The sequence below is a fragment of the Dipodomys ordii genome, unplaced genomic scaffold (assembly GCF_000151885.1).
Source record: "Dipodomys ordii isolate 6190 unplaced genomic scaffold, Dord_2.0 Scaffold24, whole genome shotgun sequence".
In the NCBI taxonomy this organism is placed as follows: Eukaryota; Metazoa; Chordata; class Mammalia; order Rodentia; family Heteromyidae; genus Dipodomys; species Dipodomys ordii.
This window is the reverse complement of record NW_012267240.1, coordinates 6976760-6987650: the sequence shown is the minus strand read 5'-3', so window position 1 is coordinate 6987650 and position 10891 is coordinate 6976760. Positions and strand designations below refer to the sequence as shown.

Below are 10891 nucleotides of genomic sequence, written 5' to 3'. Positions count from 1 at the left end.
CTCTACCACTTGAGCCACAGCGCCACTTCTGGCTTTTTTCTTTTTTCTTATGTGGTGCTGAGGAATTGAACCCAGGGCCTTGAGCATGCAAGGCAAGTGCTCTACCACTGAGCCACCTTCCCAGCCCAAACCCGGCTGAATATTCTTAAAGTTAGATTGTGGTGATAGTTACAAAACTATTCAATTTACTAAAAGCCACTGAATTTTAATAATAAATAAAATTAAAAACTGGATTGTGGTGATAGTTACAGAACTACTTTACTAAAAGCTATTGAATGGTAAATAAATAAAATGAAAGCCTCAGCTTGGGTAGTGACTTAGGAATGGAAAGGCAAGAATAAAAATGTAAGAGGGCTGGGAATGTTCCTTAGTGGTAGAGTGCTTGCTTAGCATGCATGAAGCCCTGGGTTTGATTCCTTGGGAAAAAGCCAGAAGTAGTGCTGTGGCTCAAGTGGTAGAGTGCTAGCCTTTTGCAAAAGAAGCTCGGAACAGTGCCCAGGCCTCGAGATCAAGCCCAAGGCCTGGCAAAAAAACACCCCCAAAAAATGTCTTAAGAGAAAGAATTGGTAGGACTAGTTATGAGCTATAATAATTGGCGTAAGAAAAATAAAATGACTCATCTTCCTTGAAGGATGAGATGATGTTTTTTCTGTTAAATGGAGATTCAGAGTTTAGGCACTTAATATAGAACATTGTTTACAATGAGGCAAGTATAATTTGGAGGTGCACGCTAGATGCCCTGTAGACCTTGCCTTTCCTTTATCATACACACACATTGCTGAAAACTGGGTCATTTACAACCTTGGGAGTGGATGAAAACAGAGTGCGCAAAACTGCTTGAAATAAGTGTGGAAAGTATTTAGAATGACATAAACTGTTGCATGGACAAATTCTTGATTTAGGACATATTTCAGCTTACTCTCTAAATATATGGGCAATTTAAGTACCACGAGAAAAGTTTGAATAGAAACAAAATGGTTACTTCTTTTTATTGAGGCAAAATCTCACTATGGAAAAAAAGGCTTGCCTTGATCTTGAACTTGCCATCTTCAGGAAATGTTAGGATTACAACTAGGCACCAAGAAAGTTTGTTTAATTAGATTTTGTTGTTGTTGTTGGACAAGAGTTGAGATATTAATCTATCATCAGATGGGTAGAAGTAACATATAATTAGAAACAGCTATTACAAACACAATGAACGTTTCCTACTTAATCCTGGCAAAAGTCTGAACTAGTAAAAAAGGACCCAGAAGATGCAGACAACGAGCAGCTATGACTAATTTGAAAAGATTTCCTAACCAACCGGGCGTGGTGGCTCCAGCCCCGAAATCCCAGCACTCGCGAGGCTGACCCAGGAGGGAGTTCTCGGGCCGTCTACACGACAGGACCAGACCCTGCTCCAAAAACGAAACAAAACAAAGAAACACAAATTCCCCCACAGTCCCCGCCGGAGCATTCGCTGGGTGGTCTGGGTGGTCGGGTAGCAGAAGGCTGCGGGGCCCCTTCGAGGTGAGTGCGGTGTGGGCTGACCTCAGGCCGGGCACCTGCCGCCGTCGGCGCGCAGGAAGTGGGGGGGCGGAAGGGTCAAGGCCCCGTCTTTGTTTACTTCCACACTTCCTACCTTCACTGCGTACAGCTTGCCGCCTTTCTGCCCCAGATACACTTTCCCGAAAGCGCCACGGCTAATGGGTTTCACTATGGTGAATTCCTCAATGGAAGGAGGTCTTGGGACTGGGATCCTATTCACCGAGTGTTCACTCGCCGCGCCTCCTCCATTCCCCTCGTCCCCCGCCGCAGGCTCCATGGAAGGACAGCTACCTGACCCACCGAAGCAAGCCCCAGGCGGCCAAGGTGCCTCACCCTGTGGCAGCTCCCGCCAACAGGGTTCAAAGCGAAGCTCCGCCCCCCCAACGCGCGCCGTCCGTGGCGTCACCGCGCTACGCACCGCGCGAAGCCCCGCCCCATTCCGCCTCCCTTAAGTAGATGCTAGAGGACCCGGCCTGTGTGAGTGTGGCCTCGAGCCCCTGGAACATCTCGAGCTTTCTTCTGGCTCTCCACTGACATCTGTCGTGATGAGGGAGGGACTGCAAACAGTTCGTGGCCCAGGAGAAAAGGGACTTAAAATCTGAATCGCGAGATTTGTAAAGAACCTCCCAGCTTCCAAATGAGTCTGATGGGAACTTGTCCCAGTCAAGACCTGACTATTTTTCTTCCCTTCGCGATCTCCCACCCCCGCAAGAGTTGTAAACCAGTTTGGACTGTTCGGTAAAGCAATGGCCAAAGGTGCGGTTTGGAAGCTGCTGTCGTCACAGAATGTGGAGAAGCTGGATGAGCAGGAAGCAGGTGGCTGGCCCTGTACTCTTAACTTATCAAAGCATGTAATTTGCCTGAGTCAGACTAGGATCCCTGAGGATTTCCAGTTCATTATAAGGACGAAGAGTAATAAATTGTAGTTTAAAAAAAAAGAAAGCCACATTAGCCAAAGGATTAGTTGGAACACAGATTGGTTGGGGAAGTTCTAGAAAGGCTGGAAGGCTCGACGGGGTGAATGTCGATCCTCTTTAAAAGCTTAAAAAGAAAAAAAAACAACTACAAAACAACCCCAAAACTCTATCCAGTGTGTTTTGGGGACTCAGCAGAAACGTGAGGGCGCTACAACTTGGAGCGCTGACAAGTAGATGTGGGCGTTCACTTGCCCCGGAAGTACTGTTGCGTGAGAGCCTTTGACTTCCGGGTCACGGTCGTCGTAGCAGCCGTAGGGGAGGCCATCTTGCATTTCTGGGAGGAGTGAGGGGGGGGAAACGGGAGGGGAGCAAAGAAGGATCAAGCCGGAGGGCTCAGCGCCTCCCTGCCGGCCGAGGACACTGGGATAGTTTCGGCGAGGCGGGCGAGGCTGCTGAGGCTCCGGAGGAGATGTTTTCCCTGTCGAGCACCGTGCAGCCCCAGGTGAGCCCGGCCTCCCGTCCCTTTTCCTGCGACCCTGCCCGGGTCTTGTTTTCTAGCTGACTGGGTGGGGTCGGTTCCGAAGGGAACCTCTGTGGGAAGCGGAGAACCCAGTGGGGAGACCCGAGGCCCCGGTGGGGCCGGGGACGGAAAGGGCCGACCACCAAGCATCCGGGGCCGGGGCGTGAAGTCTGGGTGATGGAGCCCGTGGCTCACCGGGTTGATGGGAGTGTGATTTCTGCTGCTTTGTTCAGGGTTGGACATTCTGGGTTAGGGATTGGGGGGGGGCGGGGGGCGATGTGTACACCACGGATATAATGTTCTTTACATCCTTCCATCCGTTTGGTTTTTCAAAAACATCTCCCACAGCTCCCTCCCCCTACCTTTTAAATGGAACTTAACCAAACATGCCATATAACTGGAGTAATCACCGTGATTTTTTTAAAATTTTGGCCCAAATCGATTAAAATGATAATACATGTAAGTATTCGCATATACTTTTACTTATTTATTTGTTGTCGTTCACTTCTTGTAGTTATAATCTTGATCCAGCCCCACCCCCATTGTTTTGTAAAGCAAAAGATAGAGCAGAGGAAAATGGTTCCAGGGAGTTTTGATAAATTACCCATTCTCTTGAGAATCGCTTGTGACAATATTTTATTCCTGACTCATTTTTAAAAATCTTTTTTTATGGCACTTTTTTTTTTTAAGACAAACCTCTTGCAATGGTAGTCCAAGTGGTCTTGAATTCCTGATACTCTTGACTCAGCCTCAGGGCCTGGACACTGTCCCTGAGCTCTTTCACTTAAAACTAGTGCTCTTCCACTTTGAGTCACAGCACCACTTCCATTTTTCTGGCAGTTAATTGGAGACAAGAGTCTCATAGACTGTCCTGGCCAGGTTGGCTTCAAACCATGGTCTTTAGATCTCAGTTTCCTATTCAAGGCAGGTGCCACTGGCACCCAGTGGATTTTTTGTGAGGACTAGCTTTGAACCATAGTCATTGTATCTCAGCCTCCTTGAGGAACAGAATTATAAATGTGAGTCATCTTATTTTTTTTGTCATAGTACAGTATTCAGTAATAAAAGATGAAATGGTTATTTGTTGGGTAGCAGATAAAAGTAAGTGTAGCTTTAATATTAGTGATGCCAGGTAAAAATAAATGAATTAGCTGGGAGAACAGATATTTTAAGCATACAAGGACTATCAAAATTCTGAGTAAGGAAGGGGATTAATTAGAGGAACAAAAATAAGGCTATGATAGCTAATGTTTAAAGAGAGTAAAGTCAGAGATAAGATTGAAGTGAAACTTTTAAGACAAGAACTTGGGTTTTAACTGTGTTCAGAAACATTCAAGATCATAAACTGGACATTAGTGGCTTCTAGTCTTAAACCTGTAATCCTAGCTACTCAGGAGGCTGAGATCTGTAGTTCAAAGCCAGTCCTGTCAGGAAAAACCGTTCCCCAATTGGAACTGTGGCTTAAAATCTCAGGGACAGTGTCCAGGGCCAGTTTAAGCCCCAGGGCCAGCAAAAAAGCAAAAACAAACTAAACAAAAAAACATGATCTGGGCTGGGAAGGTGGCTCAGTGGTAGAGTGCTTGCCTTGCATGCATGAGGCCCTGGGTTCGATTCCTCAGCACCACATAAGCAGAACGGAAAAAGCCGGAAGTGGTGCTGTGGCTCAAGTGGTAGGGCGCTAGCCTTGAGCTGAAGAGCTGAGGGACAGCGCCCAGGCCCAGAGTTCAGGCCCCACGACCAGCAAAAAAAAAAAAAGCATGATCATGCTTTCAATTTCAGCAAATCGGCTGGGAATGTGGCTTAGAGCATGCATGAAGTCCTGAGTTCAATTCTTCATTACCACATAAACAGAAAAAGCCAGAGATGGAACTGTGGCTCAAGTGGTAGAGGACTAGCCTTAAGCAAAATCTCAGGGACAGTGCCTAGGCCCTGAATTCAAAGCCCCAAGACTGGCAAAAAAAAAAAAAAAAAATCAATAGATCACTCTGGTTTCTTGTTATGTGGACAATAATAATGTCAGAAGTGGAGTTAATTGTGATCAAGGATGCTATTGCCTCAGGAGAGGGATTACTTCACTAATATGTTAGTAATGATTATAGAAATACAGAGCTGTTTCTGGTTTGATCAGCTGGCTACAGGAAGATGCCATTCACCAGAATGAGTGTCTAGAGGAAAAGAAAAAGTTAGATACAAACTGTTGAATAGTATTAAACTGTTGGCAACTAAATTTATTACCTTAGTTCAAGGAGGCCTTTTTCAGAAGTTACTATGTCAGGATGGAAGATATCACATGATAAAAGAGCAAGAGGGAGAAACCCCACTTCTTTGCTGCATTAATATATTCATAAAGGCAAGATCCTTATGACCTACACTTTTCCCCCTTACTCCTTTTTGGCTTTTATTATGATTGTTTGTGTTATTGAGGGTTGAACTCAAGCCTTGAGCTTGTTAGGGAGGTGCTCTGCTACTTGAGCCATGCTCCAGTCCTTTTTGGTCTCAAGTTCCAGGCTCCTTGTGCTTATGCTTTTGTAGCACACCATCTTGTCCATCTACTGGTCAAGATGGGGTCTTGTGAATTTGCTGTCTTTGCTGGCCTGGTGCTGAAGTCTTTCCTATCTCTGACTCCTGAATAACTAGGACTCAGACTTCTCTTGGATTTAAGTCAGGATCTCCCTGTGTAGGAGACAGTCCTTGAATTCCTGCTTAGCCTCCTTAGTGCTGCTGTTATAGGCATGTACCACCAAGCCTAGCCTAAACCTTTTTTTTCCTTTTGGTCTGTCATGGGGCTTGAACTCTGGGCCTGGGCACTGTCCCTGAGTTCTTCAGCTCAAGGCTAATATTCTACCACTTTGAACCACAGTGCCACTACCAGTTTTCTGGTGGTTAATAAGAGATAAAAGTCTCCTGGTCTTTCTTGCCTGAGCTGGCTTTGAACCCAGATCCTCAGATCTTAGCCTTCTGAGTAGCTAGGATTACAGGTGTGAACCACCGGTTCCTGGCCTAAACTCTTTTAAAGATCTCTCAGCTTTTAAGATCTCAGCTTTGGGCTAAGGGTGTGATTCTATAGTTTCTGTGTTCAAATTGTAGTACCTCAAAAAAAGTAAATAAATAAATATAAAGGTATGTTAATATTGTTAGAATGATACCTAAATATCAAAAACTGAATTTTAGGGAGAAACACACCTTCAACCCTTATCAGAAAGTTTAATAATAACCAGTTTTTATGTTTGTTATTAGAATTAAATGAACTAGGTAAAACAAATTACAGACCTTGGCTTATGGAAAGAACTCATTTTAATTTATTCAACAAATATTTAGCACTCATTGTGAACACTTTGCTTAATTGAGACATAGTATTGACTAATAAACCCTTTGCCACATGGAGCTTACCTTCTAGTTGGAGACTATATCATTAAAAAACTAATTTCTGTGATTTTGTTGACAAAGAGCTATAAAATCATGTATGTACACATGGGTATGTACATTAGAGTGAACTTGGGCCTTGCTTTCCATCAGCTTTCTTGCTCACAGCTGCTGCTCTATCACTGGAGCCATAACTCTAGTGCTGCATTTTACTAGTTAATTGGAGACAGAGTCTCAAAGACTTTTCTACCGAGGCTATCTTTGAACTGATACCCTCCAGTACTCATCCTCCTGAATAGCTAGGATTATAGGTGTGAGTTACCAGTTTCCAGCCTATAAAATTCTTGAAATTTTCTGAGTTATAATTCACAAGCCCCTATTGATCACATCTGTGTTTTTTATATTATGGTAACTTTTTATACTCCCTAAATGCCAGTGTAGGGATTCCTGTGTAATCACTTGGAAAACAGTGATTACAGAATGTACTTTTATTCCCACCTCTCTGGGGGAGGGAAAAGCAGGACATGAAGAGTTCTATTAATGACTTGAAGGGCAAATTCAGTCTGCCTTTAGTTGGTGAGTGAATGCATATATTCACATAGCAAAAGATATCATACCCTGCCTCCAATAAATGACTAGGGACCCTTCAGACCTATTCATCTTCAAGTCACTATTCATTTCTGTCAGATTATAGACATATAAACAGTTTCCTGAGTTCTGTGAGACTTTCTAGTGAATTAGAGAAGGTTGTGGGAATTCCTTATTTATAACTAATTGATGAGGTATATGAATGGTCTGGAACTTGTGCATGGCATCTAAAGTGGGGGCATTAGTAGGGTGTGCTATCTCCAGACAGGGTCAGAAAGTGTTAAGAGAATTGCAAAGAAAACACCCTGAAAAGAGAGGTAATCAGTATGCAGACAAATAGTATTTAAGGTGTTAATGAAAAGTGCTAAAAGAAAACAATAGAGCAGAGATCATATTTTTTAGATGAAAATCACTGAAATATTAGGGCAACCAGGAGAAAGTCTTATGAAAAGATGACTTGAATAAAGAACTGAAGGGACAGTGAGAGCAAATTATGTTACTAACTGGACAAAAGGGAGTACATAGTGCAAAGACTTTGAGGTAAGAGTGTGCCAGTTGTGTTCCAGGAACATCTAAGAGACCAGTGATATTGGAGCTTAGAGAAAGAATGGGTACGTAGGAGGAGGAGGCCAAGTTGTATTTTAAAGTCCTACAGTTGTTGGGACTTTAGCTTTTACTCTGAGAAGTCATTGGATGGATTTGAGCAGAATGTTAACTGATTTTGGTTTTAATGTAATCACTTTTTTTTTTCCTCCTATTACTGGGGCCTGAACTCTGGGCTTGGACATTGTCACTTAGCTCTTCAGGCTCAAGGCTATCATTCTTACCACTTGAGCCACACCTCCATTTCTGGCTTTTTGGTGGTTAGAGATGAGCCTGTCAGTGGACTTTCCTGCCTAAGATTGCTTTGAGCCATGATCTATAGATCTTAGCCTCCTGAGTAGCTAGGATTACCGGCATAAACCACTGCACATGGCACTCTAGTCACTTTTAATCTGTGCTTGGAATGCACTGCATCTGGATAAGGACTCAAGATGATGATATAGAACAAGATGTTGGCAAGTTGAAAAGTTTAAGATCTGCTTGTATATTGCTTAATGTATATGAAATACCTCATTTTGCCCAATGTCATTTATTTTGCTACTCTTACTGATGACTTCTCTAGCTTTTCCCTGTTTGTGTTGATAATAAATTTCTAAGCCAGGCACTGGCATAATTACAGGAAATAATTACAGGTTCACAACTTGTAATCTTAGGTACTCATGAAGCAGATCTGAGGATCAGTTCAAAGCCAGCCCTGGGCAGCAAAATCTGAGAGACTGTCTCTGAAAAAACTACTAAAAAAAAGGCTGGAAGTGGAGCTGTGGCTTAAGTGATATAGCACTAACCTTGAGTAAAAGAAGTTCAAGGATAGAGACTTACAAAAATAAAAAATTCCTAGAAGGTAGTTGGAATAAGAAATATATGTATTTTCATACTTTTAATTCATATGTCCAGCATAGTATCCTGAAAGAATAGATTCATTTTCTTCTACCAACATTAAAAGGGTACTTCAAATTTTATTTATTTATTTTAATTTTTTAATTTTTTTTGTCGGTCATGGGGCTTGAACTCTGGTCCTGGGCGCTGTCTCTCAGCTCTTCAGCTCAAGGCTAGCACTCTACCACTTGAGCCACAGTACCACTTCCTGTTTTCTGAAGAGTCTCACGGTCTTTCCTGCACGGGCTGGCTTTGAACCCCGATCCTCAGAGCTCAGCTTCCTGAGTAGCTAGGATTACAGGCGTGAGCCTCCAGCGCCCGGCAGAATTTTTTTTTTAATTCCAGTTCTGGGACTTGAGTTCAGGGCCTGGGGGCTATCCCTTAGGCTTTTTTTTTTCTACTCAAAGCTGGCATTCTACCATAGCTACAGCTCCATTTCCAGCTTTTAAATACTTAATTAGAAATAAGAGTCTTGGGGCTGGTGGCTCAGTGGTAGAGCGCTTGCCTTGCATGCATGAGGCCCTGGGTTCGATTCCTCAGCACCACATAAGCAAAAAGAACACAGCCAGAAGTGGCGCTGTGGCTCAAGTGGTAGAGCGCTAACCTTGAGCTGAAGAGCTGAGAGACAGCGCCCAGGCCCAGAGTTCAGGCCCCACGACTCAACCCACACCCCTTCCTCCCCACCAAAAAACCAATAGTCTCACAGACTGTCTTGCCCAGGTTGGCTTTGAACCACCATCCTCAAATCTCAGCCTCCTGAGAAGCTAGGATTACAGAGGTGAACCACCCCATGCTTGGAAAGTAGTTAGAATTTTTTTTTGGGGGGGGTGGTTCGGTCGTGGGGCCTGAACTCTGGGCCTGGGCTCTGTCCCTCAGCTCTTCCGCCCAAGGCTAGCGCTCTACCATTTGAGCCACAGCACCACTTCTGGCTTTTTTTCTTTTTTGCTTATGTGGTGCTGAGGAGTCGAACCCAGGGCCTCAGGCATGCAAGGCAAGCGCTCTACCACTGAGGCAGTAGTTAGAATTTTTAACATTTTGTGTGTGTGTGTGTGTGTGTGTGTGTGTGGCAAGTAGCTAGAATTTTTAACTTTGTGTGTGTGTGTGGCAAGTAGTTAGAATTTTTCATGTGCATGCATGCATGCGTGTGTGTGTGTGTGTGTGTGTGTGTGTATGTTGATGGAGATCAAATCCAAGGCTTTGTGCTTGGTAGGCAAGTACTCTACTACTGAGCTATACTTTCAGCCCAGTGTATAGTTTTGATAAACATTATGTTTATAATTTGGAAATCGTTTCTGTTTTTATTAAAACTACTTAATTTTAACTTTCTTTTTTCTAGGTTACAGTTCCTCTCAGTCATCTCATCAATGCCTTCCATTCACCAAAAAAAACATCTTTTTCTGCCAATACATCAGTTTCTCAAAACCAGCACCGAGATGTAGTTCCTGAGCGTGAGGCTCCCTGCAGTGAGGTAATATTTTTTTATCCAATTAACTTGAAAAAGCCCTTTTTGTTTTTATTTTTGATTTGTATTGTAATTGTAAGAATTTAGCTATAAAGCCCAAGCTGACCACAAAACTCAGGTGATCTTCCAGCATTGGAATTAGAGGTATTATATGCTGCCATGTCTAGCTGAAAATTCCTTTAGTCTTTTTTTTGTGATTGTGCTGGTCCTGGGACTTGAACTCAGGTCCTGGGTGCTATTCCTGAACTTCTTTTGCTCAAGGCTAGAACTCTAACACTTGAGCCACAGTGCCACTTTTGAATTTTTCTGCGTAGTTTTTTGGAGATAAAAGCCTCAGGGACTTTCTTGCCCAGGCTAGGTTCAAACCTTTCAGCCTTCTGAGTAGGCTAGGATTGTAGGCATGAGCCATCAGCTCCTGGCAATTTTAGTCATTTTTGATTAACTATATTTAGATATTTGTATTAACATGCTTCCTGCCTTTAGTAATTAAAGACAGGTAATTCTGACTTTTAGTGTATGTATTGAAAAATTATTTTTAGTCATTGAATTTTTTTTTTAATTTTTCATTTGGCATTGCATTTGGTGTTCACCTCCTTGTCTACTTTTTGATATTCAGTATAGGATATAGGTAATTGAAGGTAAGATGTTAAACTAAGAAACTATGATTTTCGTATTCATAAAATTATAAAATCAATGTTGCCCAGAATACAAGCAATTATAAACCTAATCATTAATAAGGCTCATTGATGAGATGGTTACTTAGAAGGTCAGAATACATTTTTCATGGAAAAGTTATTGTAGTCTGTAGTTTTACAAGTTTCCCTAAACTATAAATAGCCCATGTTCATATTTCTGATATAAGAAGCCATGACAAAAGTAACAGAGGAAAAATACAAAAGGCATTTGCGGGGGGCTGGGAAGGTGGCTCAGTGGTAGAGCACTTGCCTTGCATGCTCGAGGCCCTGGGTTCGATTCCTCAGCACCACATAAGAAAAAAGCCAGAAGTGGCGCTGTGGCTCAAGTGGTAGAGCGCTA

The 10891-nt window shown here is 43.0% G+C and overlaps 2 protein-coding genes across 3 annotated transcripts in view; one reads left to right on the top strand and one right to left on the bottom strand.

The window, feature by feature from the left end:
* Mastl (microtubule associated serine/threonine kinase-like) overlaps window positions 1–1830 on the bottom strand; it is a 58739-nt gene extending 56909 nt beyond the window's left edge. The window contains exon 1 of the mRNA XM_013014590.1: window positions 1622–1830. Coding sequence (XP_012870044.1) covers window positions 1622–1804 — 183 coding nt within the window. The 5' untranslated portion in view covers window positions 1805–1830. The remainder of the gene's footprint in view (window positions 1–1621) is intronic.
* Window positions 1831–2763: 933 nt separating this feature from the next.
* Window positions 2764–10891, top strand: part of Yme1l1 (YME1-like 1 ATPase) — a 39872-nt gene continuing 31744 nt past the window's right edge. Inside the window, exons 1-3 of one of the 2 annotated variants that reach the window (XM_013014737.1) lie at window positions 2777–2946; window positions 3313–3423; window positions 9731–9862. In XM_013014737.1, coding sequence (XP_012870191.1) covers window positions 3334–3423; window positions 9731–9862 — 222 coding nt within the window. In that variant the 5' untranslated portion in view covers window positions 2777–2946; window positions 3313–3333. Of the gene's footprint in view, window positions 2947–3312; window positions 3424–9730; window positions 9863–10891 lie in introns of both variants that reach the window. The other variant, XM_013014738.1, reaches the window with a different exon arrangement.